A 19,752-nucleotide genomic window follows, 5' to 3' on the forward strand; every position below is an offset into this window, starting at 1 on the left:
ATCCCCCCTCTCTCTTTCTGTCTCTCCCCTCCCCCACTCCGTCTCTCCTCCACACGCTCCACCCAGAGCGGCTCCACCAACCACAGCTCAGACACGGCACAGCGCAGTCTGCAGAGGCCACCATAAAAGCCTCCGCTGCGCCTCTGTCCTTCAGTCACTCCGCTGATCCTGAGCAGAGAAACATGCCTGAACCAGCCAAGTCCGCGCCCAAGAAGGGCTCCAAGAAAGCCGTCACCAAGACCGCCGGGAAAGGCGGCAAGAAGAGGAGAAAGACCAGGAGGGAGAGCTACGCCATCTACGTGTACAAGGTGCTGAAGCAGGTCCACCCCGACACCGGCATCTCCTCCAAGGCCATGAGCATCATGAACTCCTTTGTCAACGACATCTTTGAGCGCATCGGAGGAGAGGCCTCCCGCCTGGCGCACTACAACAAGCGCTCCACCATCACCTCCAGGGAGATCCAGACCGCCGTGCGCCTCCTGCTGCCCGGAGAGCTGGCCAAGCACGCCGTGTCCGAGGGCACCAAGGCCGTGACCAAGTACACCAGCTCCAAGTAAACTGTCCGTCCTCTAACAACACAACGGCTCTTTTAAGAGCCACACACTTCACTAAATGAGCTGTGCTTCTTGATTGAATGTTCGAGAAATGTCTTTACAAGATCTTTGATTACTCTATAATAACCAGCCGTTCTGTCCTGTGTAATTAAGTGAACAGAACGTCCCTGTCCATGGTGCTGGATTTTACCTCCACATGTAATAATGAACACATGGCAATAAATGCTGTGAAATGCAATGATGTTAAATAAAGCAACAAAAGAGCAATCAGCATTTTTTCCCATTGACTTATGGTGCTTCCACAAATCCATGCTTTTCTGCAATTTCCTTCTGCAGATTTCCAGTTTTTTTTTTAAATGGGAGTTTGACATTTTTGCATTGGTGTGTATGGAGGAATCCAGCCAATGGGGAGACTCCAGGCCTTTCAACCGTTTGTGCAGCTTCTGCCTATTAAGCAATTAGGCCATTTCAACAGTTTGACATGTTTATGGAATATAAAAAGTTTATGCATTTTAAAGTGTTTATGCAACTTAATCGCATGTAAAGCAGTATAATACTGCTTTACATGCAAACATCCCTATTAAGTTGTATTATACTGTATAATGTAACTTAATAGCGATTTTCGCACATAAAGCAGTATAATGCAACTTAATAGGGGGTTTCGCATATAAAGCACTGCTATGCAACTAAATTGGGATTTTCACAATAAATGCAGCATGATACATCTAAACAGGGATTTTTATGACACTTACACATTCACAATGTTTTGCAATTTCTGCATTAGTAGCCTATAATTCCAGTCATCGCAATTGCAAAATGTACTAGTTTAAATGCTGGTTATGATGAATAAATAGCCTACGATTTGTTACGGTGCTTATTAAGTCTCAGTCAAGGTAAACCTACCAGCTCTGATAATTCACTTTTCTTTCTACCATGTCTCCCCCGACCTGCCAGACGGATCCCATTAAAAAACACCCACTGTGTAATCAAGGCAGGTCAAAAGTACATGGTTGTTTACAGCTCAAAAACAGGAACAGTCTTTCTTGGCAAAGACTCATCACAAAACAGATCAAAAGGGCATCAAAGCGTCAGAACTGAATATAGATATAATGAATGCAGCAATTCAAAGTCCAGTTCACTGTTATTGCAGAGTGGGGAGGCTTTACTGTCCATGGAGGAGGGCAGAGAGGGGGAAGGGCGTACAAAAGGCTCACTGCATAAGGGTACAGGCTGCTATAATAAGAGGGGGCACTTGCGCCCGAGAGTTCACTCAAACTTTTTAATAATAATAATAAAAAAATCTATCGCTACATAAATAAAAGTCCCAACATTTGGATCAGAGAGAAGAGGGCGGGGCTCAGACTGAGCCTGGCCGCTGATTGGTGCGGTGCTCAAAGGTCCGCGCTCGCGCAGATAAAAGGCGCAGCGCCTCGGTCTCAGCTCATTCTCTCTGTGAGTTTTATTCCACAGTAAGTAACTTAAACATGAGCGGCAGAGGCAAAACCGGCGGAAAGGCCCGCGCTAAGGCCAAGTCCCGCTCCTCCAGGGCCGGGCTGCAGTTCCCCGTGGGCCGTGTGCACAGGCTGCTCCGCAAAGGAAACTACGCTCAGCGTGTGGGCGCCGGAGCCCCCGTGTACCTGGCGGCCGTGCTGGAGTATCTGACCGCTGAGATCCTGGAGCTGGCGGGAAACGCAGCTCGTGACAACAAGAAGACCCGTATCATCCCCCGCCACCTGCAGCTGGCCGTGCGCAACGACGAGGAGCTCAACAAACTGCTGGGAGGAGTGACCATCGCTCAGGGAGGAGTGCTGCCCAACATCCAGGCCGTGCTGCTGCCCAAGAAGACCGAGAAGGCCAAGTAAAGTGTCCGAGACACTGACTACAACAACGGCTCTTTTAAGAGCCACCCACAGCCTCAGAAAGAGCCGCTTCAGTCACTGAGGGTCATGTGTTGGTTAATCCAGGCTGTGCGTAATGCGCATTTACGCATCGGCCACGGTTCGTTTATAGTATTAAAAGGCATGAATCCAAATCCAAACTACTTCCACAGTCCGTTAGAGCAGCAGCTGCGGCTTCATCCCGGCTCGAGGCACTCATCACAAAGTATTATGTTTATTATATAAATTAGTCAATCATAAAAACATGGCTTATGTTGAGACTGGAGGCAAAAGAATGAATATGAAGGACTTTTCTTTTTTGTGACAAAGTAAAACATTGTTTTGTTTTGCAAAAGACACTGCCCATTTCAGACTCTATGTACGTCATATGTTTTTCCCTCTGTCAGGAAAATGTCAATGTTCAATGAATAAGTAAAATCTGAATCATAATTATTGAGGAACAGTGTCGGGTGCTCAGGGTAAACGACTGTTTTCTGGTAGTTACGCTTTCATTTGAGAGGATTTGGAATAAATTCACTTTCCTAAAATCTGTATTTGTTTTCCTAAAATAATGACCTCTTTTCCCTCTAAAATGAAGAAGATGTGAAACGCTTTATGCCACAGTTCATACAAACAATGCACGTGTGCGTCACATGATCTGCTGCGCTTTAGCCAAGAGAGGTTTTCAGTTCCTAATTAATAACTATTACTTTCACATTATACATAAATATAATGCAAATAAACATGAACGTAGTATTCAAAATACTATACTCTGATTAGACAAAGTAACGGAATGTGTTACAAAATACATTTTAAGGCAAGTATTCTGGAACTAAATACACTCCCAAAGCATTATTCCCAACACTGCTTAGGAAGACCCGCCTCCACGTGGGCACTATTTGAAAGTGACCAATAGAAAGTGAGCGTGTGCTCAGAGGGAGGAGCTCACAGTATAAAAGCAGCTCCTCTCGGCTAGTCTGCAGTTCTCTTCTCTGTCACAGTCAGGAGCAAACAAACATGGCCAGAACCAAGCAAACCGCGCGTAAATCCACCGGAGGCAAAGCCCCCAGGAAGCAGCTGGCCACTAAGGCCGCCCGTAAGAGCGCCCCGGCCACGGGAGGAGTGAAGAAGCCTCATCGTTACAGGCCCGGCACCGTGGCTCTGAGGGAGATCCGCCGCTACCAGAAATCCACCGAGCTGCTGATCCGCAAGCTGCCCTTCCAGCGCCTGGTCCGAGAGATCGCCCAGGACTTCAAGACCGACCTGCGCTTCCAGAGCTCCGCCGTCATGGCTCTGCAGGAGGCCAGCGAGGCTTACCTGGTGGGTCTGTTCGAGGACACCAACCTGTGCGCCATCCACGCCAAGAGAGTCACCATCATGCCCAAAGACATCCAGCTGGCCCGGCGCATCCGCGGAGAGAGAGCTTAGACACAACCGGCTCCTTTGAGGAAAAAACGGCTCTTTTAAGAGCCACCACTTCACTAAAGAGCCGCTTCAGTTTCAGTTTGAATCAACCCGTACACACAAAGCATGCGTTTGTCCTGAGAACACGGAGTAAAATGAGCTGGGTTTGGACCAACTTTGGAAAGTTGCAGAGCCAAAACCCTTTCAAGGTTTGATATGGTATATCAATTGATTTATGTGATGTTTTCTAAACTTCAAAAGTCAATGATATGATTTTATAGAGATAATTATTTCGTAATATGAATAAAGTTCATGACCATAAGCTTTTATTGTTGAACTTATGACCTTGTGAAAGTGAAGTATTGCATTTGTAGCTTATCAAAAGAGGAAGTGGGTTTGTGGGCTTGTGCTGATGTGGAGGGTTACAACCTCAGTTTTAACTTTCAATTCCACGTGTCAGACATGCTTTCTGTAAACCGGTTAGTACCGGCTGAGCAATGAATATGTAAGCACTTCTTGGAGAACTGATGAATATGCTAAGAATAGGAGGACTTACAGGTGGTTCCTCTTTCGAAAGGTATCTTGGGTGGAATTTTCTACTTGAGCACTCTACTAAGCACTTTTCAGGGGTTTTTTTGGTGCAATTTTCTACCCTCTTTGTACATTTTAGCTGACTTTGTGGTGGCCAGCTGCAGGAGTACAACCGGTCCTTATTGAGGATTCGATCTGAGAGCAGAAGTTGGCATTGCTGAGATGACTGATTGTCACAAACTAACTGTTGTGCCTCTTTTAGCAAAGGCTTGTAACCAATAAGGCTGGTTGTGGAAACAGCTAAACACGAGTTCAAGTTCCCTTGAAAAGACAATTTCTGTTGCCCAGTGCTCATTGTAGAGAGACTACCTCTTAAATTTAAAGTTATTTCAGAAAAGCTGCCTGAAGACCTACTTTGTTGGGGAATAATCCCTCTTTCTTGCACTTTTCAAGTAAGGGAAGTCTTTCATCCTTGCGAGGATAAGATTTAAGGGTCCTAACATTAGAGAGTCCACTGGGATCATTTCTCTTAGATTTGAATAGTCTGTTGGTTTTATCCGAGCAGTTTCATCACAGTCATAGTGCAACATAGGTTGATAAAGTGTCCCAGATTATCGGACGTAGTTTTGCAGAAGTTATTGCACATGAGTTACTTTACAGTAGTGTTGTACAGTCTAACAGCAGTGGGGATGAAGGACCTCCTTGCACTGACGGTCTCGGTTATTCATGTTACATACAACCAAACCAACAGAAATATATCTGCTTTCAAAATAAGATCTTAAGACTTACTCAATGAAAAGGCTCTTCATACTGCTTCCTGCACATTCACCTTAGGCTAATTTATTCTTTGTACAGTCTACAGAAAAATGCGATCAGGAGAATAATAGCAGATCTAATCCATAAGGCCAGAGGAACTTTGAGGAACACGTCTAAAAGAGTTTTCCAGTGGCCTATTTAGAAGCCTCACTAAAGAAGTTTTCCTCACGGCTTTTGTGAGCTTTTTTGTTATACACTAGTATGTCTTTTAGTTTAGTGTTAGCTGTCGCCATCCTTGTAGTAACAAAATTGCAAGTGAAATGCCTGACATCAACATCATGCAAACACATTTAAGTGATTAGCTTAGCTAAGCGCTAGTCAATGATAAATGAGCATTTTTATTTGATGACATCAAAATCCCCACTTTCCACACAAATCAGCTGGCGTCACATCTGGGGAAAAGGAGCTCATTTATCAGGCCCATTAGCCAAATACGCTGTACCTTCTGCTATAAAAGTAATATTTTCCAAAATCGCTACATCTGGGTTAGCGGAGACAAATGCTAACGCTGCAGCAGCTACACTAACCCTGGAAGTAGTCACTTTAGTAAATATGTCTTTTTAGCCGTAGGTTCAGCATTTTTGGCTAATGGGCCTGATAAATAAGTATGTTCAGTAACTCTCTGTTGAGTTTCAGAAATATTTATTGTTTTTTTCTCACATCTTTGCCGGTCTGCCAGGACCCGGAAGCGGAAGTCGTGACATCACACTTAACAAATATATTTTTCATCATAAACTAATGGAGATTGTAAAAGGTAAAAATACTGGAGTTCACACTAAAACATTAGGACTTGGACACTAAACATTTGGACAGCTGACTGATCTTTTTTCCACTTTTTACATTGTTTCTACACTTTTTTTTATTTGATTATACATTTGCACTATAATTTAAGACCAGAGCAAATTAGAGGAAATTAAGCTCAACAACTTTAGATTAACATAAACAGAATAATAATAACTATTTATAATTATATTATAATTTATATAATCATTAATAATAATTAAGCTACTGTACAAACTTGCATTATGCTATGACACTAGACGTTTTTAGCCTGGCCAGTCATACACACTTCTTTCTCTTCCGAATAAACACTTTACAATAAACAGAGGAGATTAGTCTGGCGTGTCCATGTGTCCTCTGTCCATGGTGCTGATATAGTCTATCTCTAAAAAAAGTTTTTAAATATTTACCAAGTGCCTGATGCAGTAAGTGATGTGCTCTAATAGCGCTAATGATTAGATGAATATGAGAGGCACAAACTATTAAGATTCTTGCGTGACAACCAACCCCAGCTGACCGTCTGCCGAAAGGTTTGACTTAGCTGGAAGTCTCCATTATTGTTCAATTCAAAGCAATGCTCAGTTTTTTTTGGTCAAGATGAAATGTTTTTAGTTTAAACATTTGACAAACCCTCTCATCATATATAAAAAAAAATTGCCCCGTGAATGAAAACATATTACAGCAGGAGAATGAGGATAGACTCAAGTCACAACGCCCCCTGGTGTGGCTGTAAAAAGCAATGCGACACCCAACCCGTGTGACAACCAGCCCCAGTCTCCCCTATTTGTAATGTCTGTCAGGGAAAGAACGGGCTGAGCGTTTACAAGACTTCAGCTCAAACTCCTTGTGCCATTTTATCGCTCTTCCCCCCCATAATATCTGAAATAAGCAAAATAACTCCACACAATACTGTGGGGGATAAAATAAAAACAGTCTTTGGTTTGTTGTGTTACTTTAAAAGAAGCAAATTCCTGTTTAAAGCCGTGCCATGAACTCTTTAACTATTGGAGGCTGAAACTGAGAGGCCGTTCTTTTAAGTTCATTTCCAAACAAGTCTCAGATGTAGGTTATAGCTTTTCCAACGCTTAAAACGTTCTGTTGACAACTGTACTGTTTTCAATGGATCTGAACTTGTTGACCGCGGATCTGGCACATAAATCGGGTCATGTTTATCAAATATTTCCAGGGGAAGAGATCACATAGACCTGGTCCATGTGGCATTCAGTAAAATCAGTCTAAAGAAGGAAGAACGCAAACGCTGTGAAACATTGCTCAGTTGTGGCAGGAGCTCCAGGCCGTGACCTCGTGTGTGTTTGCTGCTGCTGCTGAAGTGGCTTCCAAAGGCAGAGCTCACTCCTGACAGAGACACTTTGACTTTGTGTGTCTGCAGAGGACAGTTTGTAACAGGAAAAGTGTCTTTCCTGAGTCCTGAGCGGCTCTGGGATGATGTTTAAAGGAGTTTAGTGGGACTAGTCTGTTCCAGAATGCGCACAGTGTAAGGTTTGGATCGTTCCAGACGTGAAGACTCGTTCACATTGATGTTGTATTTGATTTCAGTCCGAGGGGAAACGACCTCCGCTCCGTCTCCTGCTCTTTTCTGTCCTGACCAGCGCGTTTATTTCACTTTTAGAGCCTTTTCCTGACGCGCAGAAAGCACAACAGCCTCTGATCCAAACGCGCTCAGCAGCCTCGGGTTACATTGAGTCTCTACGGCTCTCACGCTGTGTTTAAGTGCGCCTCGTGCTCGGGGAAACTCCACTCTCTCAGACTGTTGTTGTGAGTGACGTTTTGAAAACTATGGCAGAAGAAGCTCCCGCTCCCGCCGCGGCTCCGGCCAAAGCCGCCAAGAAGAAGCCCGCCGCCAAACCCAAGACGAGCGGCCCCAGCGTCAGCGCGCTCGTCGTCAAAGTCGTGTCCGCTTCCAAGGAGCGCGGCGGCGTGTCCCTGCACGCGCTCAAGAAGGGCCTGACCGCGGCCGGATACGATGGGGAGAAGAACAAGGCCCGGGTCAGACTCGCCGTTAAGAAGCTGCTGGAGAAGGGCACTCTGGTGCAGAAGAAGGGCTCCTACAAGATGAACAAGCCCGCGGCCGAGCCGAAGAAGGCCAAGAAGCCCGCGGCCAAGAAAGCCGCCCCTAAAGCCAAGAAGCCCGCGGCCGCTAAGAAAGCAAAGAAGCCCGCTGCCGCCAAGAAAGCCAAGAAAGCGACCACTCCCAAGAAGGCCACGAAGTCGCCGAAGAAGGCGGCCAAGCCCGCGGCCAAGAAAGTAGCCAAGAGCCCGAAGAAAGCGGCCAAGAGCCCCAAGAAGCCTGCGAAGAAGGCCCCCGCGGCGAAGAAAGCCCCCGCCAAGAAAGCGGCCCCAAAGAAAACCGCCAAGCCCAAAGCCAAGAAGGCCGCGGCCAAGAAGTAACTCCTTCACTCTCTCCCCGAACCAACAACGGCTCTTTTCAGGGCCACACACTCCGCTAAAGACGCAGCTTCAGTCAAACTCAATGAAGATGATGCGTAAAATGACCGTTACGCGCAGTCTGCGCTTTTACGCACCAGTGTCCTTGCGTCACAAAGAAGTAGTATTTTTGCAGACTAAAAATAGGATAACACTTAATGATGGCTACAGCTATGGCTGAACTCTCCACATATATTTATTGACTAAATGAGACTGGAATAAAAAGAAGGGACTAAAAGTCTGCCTCAGGCAGGAGGCTACAATCTATCAACACCCATAGATCCCGCCACAGTTTTTCCCCTCTGCCATCAGACTCATCAACAAAAAACAAGACCCATAACTTAGGCCGGACTCATGGGTGTAATCTGCCCTGTTGCCCTGTGTGGTTATCACTTTATATCACTATATTACTTTGTATCACTTTATACACCTGTACATCTGTAAATAGCATCCTGCTGTTCTATTTCATTTGTTGTCTTATCATATTTTACCATTTATTATGCCCCCATAGCCTTGTAGTTTAAAGTTGTACAGCTTTTTTTTAATGTATTTTTTTTTAATTATTATTATTATTGTATCTAGAATCCTAGTTTGCGGACCTGTTCTCAAACCATGGCAATAAAAAGATTCTGAGTCTGAATATCCGAACTTCCACTGACAGTTTGAGAGAGTCTCATTTCATTAAAATTCTCCTCCAAAGGAACATGTGGTGGAGAAACATGAAGCTGACAATATCATTACATATGGATACAGTGATATGAAAGACAAGTCAACTGACTTAGACTATATTGACCGTCAGTTGATGCAGTTGTGCATTTCCCGGATATTAAAACATGCTGAATGACATAATGACATAACTTAATCACAGAAGTTGCAAATGAAAGTGGTGACGAACAAAAGATCTATTTATTGTGTTCAAATATTGTTGCGAGTTGAGTTTTGTCCTGGTTTTCCACTTGCTGTAAGTCCGTGAGGGCCCTGTTGTTGAAGGCTGTGCAGAATTCATTTACTTCAAATGAGCCCATTTATTTTGATTCTGTAAATAAAATGTAAAATCATGTAAAATAATACGGAAGTTTTGTAAACAAATCAATAATAAATGTGTCTAAAATGAAAAACAAAGAAGAGACAACCATCAGTCAGTTCAATCAGATAAAATAGTGGTGTTTAGTTTCATCAAAGAGTTGGATCTGTCTCATTTTGGGAAATGGATTTGACGCTTGACAACAAAACCTAAATGTTACAGATCTATGGAAACATATGACACTCCTGAGCTGCTGATGTTTCTCCTTCCGTTTTATCTGAGCACAAACACAGAGCTTGAGTTGCCTCGTGTGTCCAGTCGGTGGCGCTGGTGCGCGCATGTTTTCCTTCTGGTTCTCAGTCGGTGAATATAGTCTGAGTGTGCGGAGTCTCAGGTCACATTGTCCTGAACTCACAGAACAGTCAAAATGTCCGGAAGAGGCAAGGGAGGCAAAGGCCTGGGAAAAGGAGGCGCTAAGCGTCACCGTAAAGTGCTCCGTGACAACATCCAGGGCATCACCAAGCCCGCTATCCGCCGTCTGGCTCGCCGCGGCGGAGTCAAGCGTATCTCCGGTCTGATCTACGAGGAAACCCGCGGGGTGCTCAAGGTTTTCCTGGAGAACGTGATCCGTGACGCCGTGACGTACACCGAGCACGCCAAGAGGAAGACCGTGACCGCCATGGACGTGGTGTACGCCCTGAAGAGACAGGGCCGCACTCTGTACGGCTTCGGAGGTTAACTCTTCATCTGAACTTAAACAACGGCCCTTTTAAGGGCCACCACTTCTTCATAAAGGTGCCTCTTCTAGGAAAGCGTTTCCCACTGAAGGTCTCGTAATGCCTAAAAACACTTCCCTGTTGCGGTATTTGTGTATATAGTCATGTGTATTTCTCTAACTGACTCAGGAGCTGTGCCCAAGGTGTTTTATCACACTGAGGAAAATCCCAGTAGTTTCAGTGATGTTGGACATTAAGGGAATTCCCCCCCCAGCATTATTTTCCGCATTTTATTGTTCTCATGGTTACAACCGTGGACTTCCTACACCCACCACCTCAGTTTGAAGCTATTGGCTGTTTAGAGCACATGTTTTGTTCATATTAAGCTGCAGCTCATTTCACATTTACTTTTTCAAATTAAATGAAAGTCACATAAGAATTTCTGATCATAGCATTTGTGTTTGAATCATTTGTTTTTGACTTGAAACAGTTGCATATTAAACATCAATTGAGCTCATCCTTCCTATTGTGTTGTTTGTTGGGGGCGTGTTGGAGTGGGATTCTGTTAGGTGGTCCTCAGAAAAACAGAAGTAAAAGTGGTCCTTGGGCTGAAAAAGTTTGAGAAACACTGATCTAAACAGGAAAGTGACAATGTTCAGTGATTGATAAAGGTCATCGCTATTTAGTTGCTTATAAATTAGTAACAGATGAAAGTTTAATAGTGCAGTTATAAAGCGTTAATACGCATTTTGTTTCATTATTTGAACACAATTATTACAAAATGCGGCACATTACTACAGAGTGTGGTTTCTTTAAAATAAAATGGTATTACATTTTCAACTGTGATTGTGAAATGTGCTTCCACAGGCCTTATGACTTAAAGTGCACTTATTTAAGTTTACAATCAACGCAGATTAGCATTTCTTTCTTCGTTCATGCTCAGGTTCTAGACATTTGCAAAAGCCAAACTTCTTTTCCCTCCAAAACTCCGTGTTCTTTGTGAAAAGACCCCATCCCCCCCCTCTCTCTCTCTCTCTCTCTCTCTCTCTTCTTTCTGTCTCTCCCCTCCCCCACTCCGTCTCTCCCTCCACACGCTCCACCCAGAGCGGCTCCACCAACCACAGCTCAGACACGGCACAGCGCAGTCTGCAGAGGCCACCATAAAAGCCTCCGCTGCTTCTCTGTCCTTCAGTCACTCCGCTGATCCTGAGCAGAGAAACATGCCTGAACCAGCCAAGTCCGCGCCCAAGAAGGGCTCCAAGAAAGCCGTCACCAAGACCGCCGGGAAAGGCGGCAAGAAGAGGAGAAAGTCCAGGAGGGAGAGCTACGCCATCTACGTGTACAAGGTGCTGAAGCAGGTCCACCCCGACACCGGCATCTCCTCCAAGGCCATGAGCATCATGAACTCCTTTGTCAACGACATCTTTGAGCGCATCGGAGGAGAGGCCTCCCGCCTGGCGCACTACAACAAGCGCTCCACCATCACCTCCAGGGAGATCCAGACCGCCGTGCGCCTCCTGCTGCCCGGAGAGCTGGCCAAGCACGCCGTGTCCGAGGGCACCAAGGCCGTGACCAAGTACACCAGCTCCAAGTAAACTGTCCGTCCTCTAACAACACAACGGCTCTTTTAAGAGCCACACACTTCACTAAACGAGTTATGCTTCTTTGTAAGAATGTCTCTGTCCATGGTGCTGAATTTCAGGTAAACTCCTTTTGACGCACGTCCATGAAAACAAATCGGGTGAGCGGTGATGTTTCATGAAACTCCAGCAGTGGAAGCGATTGTTCTGGGAACTCGACCCACAGTGCATATTGTTATGATCAATAACTCGTAATTGTAATTATGCCACGGAGATCTATTAAGTCATTATACATGGACCTTCATAAATCATATAAAAAAAAGTGCTATTTTCTACTGTTTGAAGTTAAAGACAAATATTCTGAAGCTGAACCACTCAAGATAACCATAACACCTATAAATTTAATCAGCCATATTTATTTAAACATAAATTATATAAACAAATATCAAATGATGCCTGGATGATCGGCGAGAGTAGCCGACGCGACGGGGGCGCAGAAAAAAAGTCTGAAGCCCATCCGACTGCTCCACATGCAGAGAACAGCGAGAGTGGCCTCAGATCACGCGTCTCGCGTTCATTTAAAGTTTATCGGTAACGCTTTATATTAAGGGTACATGAATTCATGCATGAATTCATCATAATTCATGCATGAATTTATCATGACTTAGTTCATTATGAATTCATTAGAGGTCATGATGATTCATGATGAAATACTCACAAATTCACACCATTAATTCAGGCAATGAACTCATTAATGATAATGATTAATTCATCATGATCATGATGATTTTTTCGTTTGCGAAGAAACCAACCACACCAAGGACCAAACTTTGTATAAACTTACAACTAAAATGATCTCATGGTGAGTTCATCATGAGTTCATTATGAATGTGCCGCTTAAAATGAAGCTTTGTTAACTTAAAAGATACAGAACCTGTTTTAGGAGAGCAAGAACACACAGAAGAGCTTAAATCAACTTTATTTTAATTCATTTATGATTACACAATACAAACATGTAACAATGCTTTAGTAAGTATTATGGCAGTATGTTTGCAGAAGCTCTCGGTCGCCCAGGAAGTATTCATTTAGTGAAGCTCTTAATCGTTGACAGGCCTGAGTTGGTTGATTTGAGGATGTTTTGCTTCTGTTTTAGGGCCTGAGTGTTATTGGAGCTGATGAACGAGGTGACCGCTGACCTGTGAGATGATGACCGGTGCTGAGCTTCTGTTCTTAGTGACGCGCCCGCCAGATCACCTCCTGAAGTCCCCACGGCCCCTGCTCCCCGGGACCCCGCCACTCCGCTATGGCTGGGTTCAACCTGTTGGTTCCCTACCTCAGAATCGTCTCCTGCCCTATATCCCCGTTACCAACCTCTCCCCATATTCACTGCACCATGATGGGACGGGAACTTAGCCCGTCTATAAATCTGGAGACCCTAATGCCAGGACCTGTTCAATATCCTTACACAATTTTACACTTTGGAATGCTGACTCTTGATTCTACCACACCACTTTGAAAACCAAACAAAGCTTAGAATAAAACCAACACTGCCAAACAGATAAAAACCAAAGCCTCCAAACAGTACTAAGTGCTACGTTTTTTAACAGTAGCAAGGATAAAACCAGAGCTTATAAACAGTAGCTACTAAATAGGGCTTAAACAGTGCTAAAATTAAACTAAAAGTAGATAAATGCAGATGCAGTGAAGAATACAGAATGTGACCTTTTATTGGAAGGACGCAAGTTTATGAAGATTCAAAAGCCTTGTTAATAACCTGCTATCAACCTTTGGATCCAAAACATGCAAGTAGTAGAAGTTCTACTGGTCACCGGCATGAAATTGGGATAGGATGAAGCGGATGGTTATCGACTAATGATTATAGACTACTGACTGCTCCTTAAAAGGTCGCAGTGAAGCCTTTGTAGACTGTAGCTATTTTCTAAAAGTTCAAAGCCTTAGAAAGTTTCTTTAAGCTCAAAAGTTTAGAAAGTCTTTCAGATGGTCGAGAGCAATGCTGCACCACGATCTCCGGGCGGCCTAGGAAGAGCGTCTGACGCTGGCCTCTCTTCCGGGACCAGCTTAAACCCTCCGCCACCAGGATGAGAGGGAGGGATCACTTCTCCATCTCTTACGTCAGGAGCAGAAGCGAAGGCGGCTCTCTTCTCCACACCTGTCTCGCTCCTTGGTCGTGTGGTCAACCACAGCTTGTTTCCTGTCTTTGGAAACCGCCCTGATGTTCGCTAGATGACCCTCACCTTCGTTGCACCGTCTTGCCTCTGTGCACCTTCACCCACATCACCTACGCATCCTCACCCCGTCTCTGCGAGATGCTGTCACCACAGGCGACCCTGTTCCACCCCAAGACGCGGTTGACACATGCAACTCAAACACATCCTTTAACAATGTTTAGCAATACTTCACAAATTCAAAATATCAAATTAAGTCAAAATGTTTTCTGTTTTTTGTCTCAAAATCTCTCACTCATTCAGTCTCTCATTCAGGTGAGGGCAATAGAATAGTTATAAGAGTAATATGGCAAAAATAATACCCATAAGAGTAACACAAGAATAATCATGATAAAAGAGTATTATGGTAAGAGTAAGAGAGTAATATGTCAAAATAATATGTCATTATACTTTTAAGAGTACTATGTATGATTAATATGTATGTACAGATCAAGGGGAGGTGACTTCATTACAATCCTCTTGAGGCAGCAGGACAGACGCCCAGTTTGGCTTTGCTTGTTACATTTTCTGACCACAAGAGCTAAGAAGGTTCTGCGAAGAGAACGAAAAATCCTCAATTCAACAAACAGTCCAGTCGACAATTAAAAGCTTCAGGTGTTTAGGGCAGCAACAATTACCTCAACAGAATTAAAGTTGCAGTTTCAACAATTTCACAATTACAATGTCACAAAGCCTGCAATTAATATTTTCTTACACAATCGTTTGTTGACATAGGAATTTCATTTTTGTTTTGTTTGTTCCTCGGCTGAAGTTGTGCACAGCTCAATTTACAAACATCCCAACATACATCGCAATGTTGGTCATTAAAGTAATAACCATAATCAAGCATTTTAATGAGTTACAGATTCAACTCCACGTTCCTATCAGCTATATCAAGAAGAACAGTTAAACAGTGAGTACTACTTGGTATCCTTCAATCCATTGGTTCCCAACTTAAAGGGAGGCCTACAGCTTTGAGCAAATGAAATGGTTATAAATCATAAAATAGGACCTTAAAAGAAGTATATATGCAGAAAACACCAATTTCTGAACATATAGTTTGAAACAAATGCTTAATGCCAATAATATTATAATTTCTATCTTTGAATATTTGTGGTAGCCACAGTTTTTGGATTAGGGTGCTTGGCCTGACTACAGCATGCACAGGTGGGGCTTGAAGGTGTAGAACCCAATGGCCGCTGGCTGCCCTGCTTTATGACAACAACACTAGAGGCCGCCATTGCTCTGCCATTGCTGTAGTACCTCCATATCGCCGCTAGGCCCCCATTGAAAAGCATTGGAGTTTAGACAACTTAAAAACAACTTTAAAGCCTGGTTTCTATTTTTTCCCACACTAGACTAGGCTCGATATTCCTCCTGAGATAATGCTGAGTTAGTCACAATTTAAGAAACCAGGCTGGTTTTCATAAGAAGAATTTTAGAAATCTTGTACTTAATGAGGCTCGGACTGTTTGCATTGGAGCAGCGCGAGCTACACGTCACGCAAGGGCCGAGTCTACGGTGAAAATCCCGCCCTCATGCCTTTTTAGGAACATGCTTCGTCAGAGCTGGGGAGGAGGTCTTTAAATCCTCCATGATTTCCCCCACGACTGTGGTCATTATGGTAAACAGGGAGGAGTGAGCAGAAGCCGTCCTTTTATATATACAGTCTATGGTAGAACCACTGCTGCGCTGTCCTCACAACACATGTCAGTCACGTGTCAGTGTCGCTGCCAGACAGCGAATCATTAAGGAAACTCTGACACAAGGCTTTTCTTGTTTTAGTGCCTTCAGTGTGTGTGATGTGGTAACTGTAACATACAGAAAAAAGAGGGCAATTACGAATAATATATTTTACATGTAACATGCTAAAACACAATGAGCTAGTCAATGCACATGTAATACAGCAGTAACTCCGAAACTCTAGTGACAAACGTGTCAAATGTAACATTACAGACATTGGTAACTTCTAAACAGGTGCTTTGGACACACTAATACTTACAAAGACGAACATTTCCCAAGGCTCAAACATTTTGAGCAACTCAGCGTGTTCAGAAGTCATTTTCAGGTCTTGTTTCTGCCATTCGAGATGCATTGTGGGAAATTTTGAGTGCACTACTTTTTTCTCTCTGGACATTCGGACACCCCTACAAAATGGTGTGAGCACTATATAGTCACTATATAGGGAATAGTGTGGACATTGTATGAGAGTGTGTTTGAGAGTGCGCATGGGGGACGACGGATGAAAATTAGCCTAAGGCTACAATCCGGTGTGGCTTGTTCATTAACTTGCACTGTCCCTACCAAATAAACCATAAATAAATAAATTCGGATGGTGTCCATGGACGAGAGGAGCACTCACTTTGCAGCAACAAAAAACAATCCTTTCTGGAGAAGAGGTCTCACTTTGTTTACTTTTTTTTTCACCAAACCTTCCACGTCTATGCTGGACGAGAGGGGAGTGGAAATGAGCATTTCTGTTATAAACTGCCACATGACATCTCTTCTTTTTTTGACTAATGTCCTTTGTGCATTGTCTCATATATAATTCAAATTCAATCAGTCGCTCGAATGTGTTCATTGAAGGTGGGGCCACTGCTGTAAAAAAGCACCTCTATGCTGTTGCTGCAAAGCATTAAAGACGTGAATGAAAATAGTTTCCCCTCCTGGAATGATCCTGGAGCTCGTGCCCCTGGTAGGGTCTCCCATAACAAACAGGTCCTCGGTGACGGGTCAGACAAAGAGCGGTTCAGACGCCCCTTATGAGAGACCAACATGTGAGGCCGTCCTTCTGTGGACCCACCACCTGCAGGAGGAGCCATAAGGGGCTGGTGCAACGTGATTTGCGCAGCTCCAACAGCTGCCCCCACGATCCGGAAACGGACAAGTGGAAGAAAATGGATGGATGGATGAAAATAGTTTCCTGGTTCTTTTGCTTGCGGTGATGAGTGGAATAGTTTAGGCAACTACCTTTCTCTTATAGGCAAACCTCCCCTTTTTCAATATGAGTGACAGGAAGTGACCTCCCTCCCCTTTTTTTTGTATGTTCCACATTGTTTCTCTGGATACTTTTGCTGTGTTTTTTGTGTAGGTTTGATGGATTTGTTTACTTTGAGATTCCAAAATGGTCCTGAAGAAAGCAGCAGTTTTAAGGTAAACAAAGTGCTAGCTTATCAGCTAAACCCATTTGAGACCTACATTCATTCTTCTGAGACACTGAAGAGGCACCAAGAGCCCCCACACCTGCAGCACAGAGGAGGCGTCACAAGAGGAGCTACAGGAAACAAAAAAGGGACAAAGAGGAGATGGTAAAGACGGTTGTGGAGCGGAGGGAGCTGCAGGAGGAAGAGGGAGGAGAAGCTCGAGCTGACAAGTGCAGGACACCACGCTCTGAAACAGGGACAAAACCAGGAGGCGCTGCACCGTTTCAGAGGATCAGAGGAGACCGGGCAGCCAGCCAGGTTTCTTCTGAGTCAAGGTCAGCGTGGCTCAGCCGCAGCAGCTCAGGACTGACACCTGAACACTATTTCGTTGTACACTTGTACAGTGAGAAAAAAGCACTAACTTAATTAAACCGTATTTTATGTGTCATGTAAATGAAATGCACTATATTTGTTTGTTTGTCTATTGCCTGGAATATTGTATAATTAACAAGTAGTTTAAGCTTAAATACAATTTATTTAAATTTTTTAGCGGCACACACTTTTTCACTTTTCCTTTTTCCTGCAGTACATTGCAATTTTTACTGTAAAACTGGTTCTTTCACACAGTTAAGCCGACATAAACCTATTTGCACCAATGACTGAGTAATGTGTGTGCATGTGTCTGGGTGCTATTTTGTTGCTGTTGTTTGGTCAGCATGGCCTTCACATTCCATCACAGTGGTCTCCAGGACGATCTAGGATAAATTGCAGTGAAAACCGTCCAAACATTTCACTGTGATGGAAAATAAAGGCCATACTGACCACTCATACCGCCGCTGGCCTCAGCTCCATTAGTCTGGTTGTGTGTGAATGTGTCTTTTTGAAATGAATACTAAAACATGAAATAAAGATTAAATAAAATCATACAAACAATACATATTGTAATATAATGAAAAGTCTGTGTGCTATTTCTTATTATATAATGTCCAGGTAAAATCCCTGTTGTGGCGTATGTTGGCCGCAAAAATGTGATCAATTACTTTATACAATAGATTACAAATATACACCAACAACATTGTCTTTGTCTCATTTGTGAAATACAAGGTGTGACTTATTAATGACTATGTGTCATCAAAAACAGTTTTTCTTTTTTTACTATCATGTGTTAAAATTCCTGGGGGAAAAAAGAGCTTACATTTATAGGCGCGCATTTATGTTCTTCCCAGAGGGTGCCCAGTCCAAAAAAAAAGTTGAGGCTGGGATCATCTCGTCTCGTAATTGTGAGCCCTGCCCTCTACCTATGGAGTTACTTGCGGCCTGTGAAGTCTGTAGCGCGTTCACGCTCGGCCATGTATGCGGCCTCTTTTTTATTACATTATGTCTTCTTGAGTAATAAACTTTAGTTTTTTGGTTTCTTTTTGAAAGACACTAGGTAGAAACAAACAAAGCTGTTCAAATACCTTACGTGTTTCGACGGACAAGGACCTACTTCCGTCTTCGTCAGAGGCGTCTCCCGACGTGCATGATGTGTCTCTTATTGGGATGTTGTTGTAGTTGAACCCGTCTTGAATTAGTGGCATTAGCCAAGCTTGGTGTCCTTTTGGTGAAACCCAGTAATCGCAGCTTGAATTGTTGGGCCTAAAGTAAAGTCAGGATTTGGAGCCTAAGCCGAGCTTTACTGAGCGAGTTTAATGAAAGCCCTCAGGAAGCCCAAATTCTGTACAAGTAAACAACTAAATACTTGAAATCATTGAAGTTGTGGGCCCTGTATCTATAATCTATGGAAGTTTAACGTTTTGAATGCATTTATGGAAATAAACTTTTCCAACTTTTCCATTCCAGATGGCATAGTAAAAGCTTGTAAAACCCCCAAAATAAGAATCTCATGAAATTACAATATTTTGAAAATGGACTGTAAACCATAATCATCAACGACAGTGATCACATCAGACATAGCTCATGGACCCGCTGTCTTTCTCCGCTTCATTCTGTCTTTTTTCCGAGATGAGACGAGGAGCTCCGCGTAACATGAACCGATTCATCACTACACCGTGCGGCGCAAAAAAAAAAGAAAAAAAAAAGGGTCTGGACGTCACGGAACCACGTGGGCAGAGCATGTCACAATAAAGCACATGGTTTGGTAAATGTAAAACCCTTAGATGGACAGAGTCACAAAATTTACAAACAGGCAGGAGGCAAGGGATCAGTTTTAGTAGATTTATTTTCTCCAGTCTTTTGTTCTTTTACGTTTCTTTTTGCCTTTAGAGCAAGAAGCGTGGTTTCTTTTAGTTTCTTTTTGCCTTTAGAGCATGAGACATATTTTCGTCTCTGAAACAGAGGAGATGGAACAATAAGAAATCACATTAAGTCCAACATGAGTTAACAAAGTAACAGAAATAAGGTGTGGTCAAATCATAGCAAAACTAGTTCAGACCTGGATAAACAGACATATGGTTAACAAAAAGGAACATTAACTTACAGGACGCATGCTCAGCATAAAGGCAGGGAAAAGACAGAACAATGGAGTTCAGGATCATATATAGGTGGATGATTGTTGATCATCAGCAGGTGGTGGAGGAGAGAGTTAACAGGGAAGGTGTGCTTCGTTTATCCACCATCTATGTGGATGTTCAGGGACTCCTTGGATGATGGGAATT

At 43.6% G+C, this 19,752-nt stretch overlaps 6 protein-coding genes across 6 annotated transcripts; all 6 read left to right on the forward strand.

The window, feature by feature from the left end:
* Positions 1–142: 142 nt before the first annotated feature.
* LOC306979188 (histone H2B 1/2) lies at positions 143–626 on the forward strand. Its single transcript, XM_079578043.1, has one exon. It carries the CDS (start codon positions 183–185, stop codon positions 555–557), a length of 375 nt encoding a protein of 124 aa, XP_079434169.1. The 5' UTR covers positions 143–182; the 3' UTR covers positions 558–626.
* A 1,412-nt stretch (positions 627–2,038) lies between these two features.
* On the forward strand, positions 2,039–2,549 carry LOC306979178 (histone H2A; the record flags this gene model as incomplete). Its single annotated transcript, XM_079578033.1, has 1 exon — positions 2,039–2,549. The coding sequence occupies one exon, from the start codon at positions 2,039–2,041 to the stop codon at positions 2,414–2,416; it is 378 nt and encodes a 125-aa protein (XP_079434159.1). The 3' UTR covers positions 2,417–2,549.
* An 899-nt stretch (positions 2,550–3,448) lies between these two features.
* On the forward strand, positions 3,449–3,859 carry LOC306979172 (histone H3.2; the record flags this gene model as incomplete). The annotated part of the gene is made up of 1 exon (XM_079578027.1): positions 3,449–3,859. One exon carries the CDS (start codon positions 3,449–3,451, stop codon positions 3,857–3,859), a length of 411 nt encoding a protein of 136 aa, XP_079434153.1.
* Positions 3,860–7,738: 3,879 nt separating this feature from the next.
* On the forward strand, positions 7,739–8,371 carry LOC306979158 (histone H1-like; the record flags this gene model as incomplete). Its single annotated transcript, XM_079578013.1, has 1 exon — positions 7,739–8,371. Exon 1 carries the CDS (start codon positions 7,760–7,762, stop codon positions 8,369–8,371), a length of 612 nt encoding a protein of 203 aa, XP_079434139.1. The 5' UTR covers positions 7,739–7,759.
* Positions 8,372–9,839: 1,468 nt separating this feature from the next.
* Positions 9,840–11,335, forward strand: LOC306979199 (histone H4). Its single transcript, XM_079578054.1, has 2 exons — positions 9,840–10,226; positions 11,252–11,335. Exon 1 carries the CDS (start codon positions 9,859–9,861, stop codon positions 10,168–10,170), a length of 312 nt encoding a protein of 103 aa, XP_079434180.1. The 5' UTR covers positions 9,840–9,858; the 3' UTR covers positions 10,171–10,226; positions 11,252–11,335.
* Positions 11,324–11,791, forward strand: LOC306979187 (histone H2B-like). The gene has a single exon (XM_079578042.1). The coding sequence runs from the start codon at positions 11,368–11,370 to the stop codon at positions 11,740–11,742; it is 375 nt and encodes a 124-aa protein (XP_079434168.1). The 5' UTR covers positions 11,324–11,367; the 3' UTR covers positions 11,743–11,791.
* Positions 11,792–19,752: the final 7,961 nt, after the last annotated feature.

Source organism: Gobius niger (genome assembly GCF_951799975.1).
Source record: "Gobius niger genome assembly, chromosome: 19".
Classification (NCBI taxonomy): Eukaryota; Metazoa; Chordata; class Actinopteri; order Gobiiformes; family Gobiidae; genus Gobius; species Gobius niger.